This window comes from Carlito syrichta, unplaced genomic scaffold (assembly GCF_000164805.1).
Source record: "Carlito syrichta isolate Samal-C Ts95f unplaced genomic scaffold, Tarsius_syrichta-2.0.1 Scaffold309791, whole genome shotgun sequence".
NCBI lineage: Eukaryota > Metazoa > Chordata > Mammalia > Primates > Tarsiidae > Carlito > Carlito syrichta.
In genome coordinates, this window is record NW_007253887.1 from 190,043 (window position 1) to 190,532 (window position 490).

At 70.8% G+C, this 490-nt stretch overlaps 1 protein-coding gene across 1 annotated transcript in view; it reads left to right on the forward strand.

Annotated features, from left to right (window-relative positions):
• LMNB1 (lamin B1) overlaps nt 1-490 on the forward strand; it is a 66,888-nt gene that overhangs the window by 6,511 nt on the left and 59,887 nt on the right. The window contains exon 4 of the mRNA XM_021717496.1: nt 1-184. Within this exon, the coding sequence (XP_021573171.1) occupies nt 1-184 (184 nt within the window). The remainder of the gene's footprint in view (nt 185-490) is intronic.

Consider the following 490-nt stretch of genomic DNA (forward strand, 5'->3'; position numbering starts at 1 on the left):
CGCTGCAGCTGCAGGTGACGGAGCGCGAGGAGGTGCGCGGCCGCGAGCTCACCGGCCTCAAGGCGCTCTACGAGACCGAGCTGGCCGACGCGCGCCGCGCGCTCGACGACACGGCCCGCGAGCGCGCCAAGCTGCAGATCGAGCTGGGCAAGTGCAAGGCCGAGCACGACCAGCTGCTCCTCAAGTGAGTGTTCGCGGGCGACCGCCTTGGCGCACGCGAGGAGGCACCCGGGCGCAGCCGGGCTCTGCCCCGGGGAGGCGGAGCGGAGGCCAGGGCGCGCGCGTCCTTCGGAAGGAGCAGGGTCGCAGTCTCCCGAAAGGGAAAGAATCCAGTGTTTGTAGCCAGGCAGGGGTCGCGGAGGGGGAGCGAGGGGTAGTGATGGGGAGAAGAGGCACGATGCCCATTTCTAGATCCTGGGTACCCAGCAGAGTCGGGCGAATCGCGCGCCTTCGGACCTCGGACCCGGGCCTCCGGCACGGCTCTCCCTCG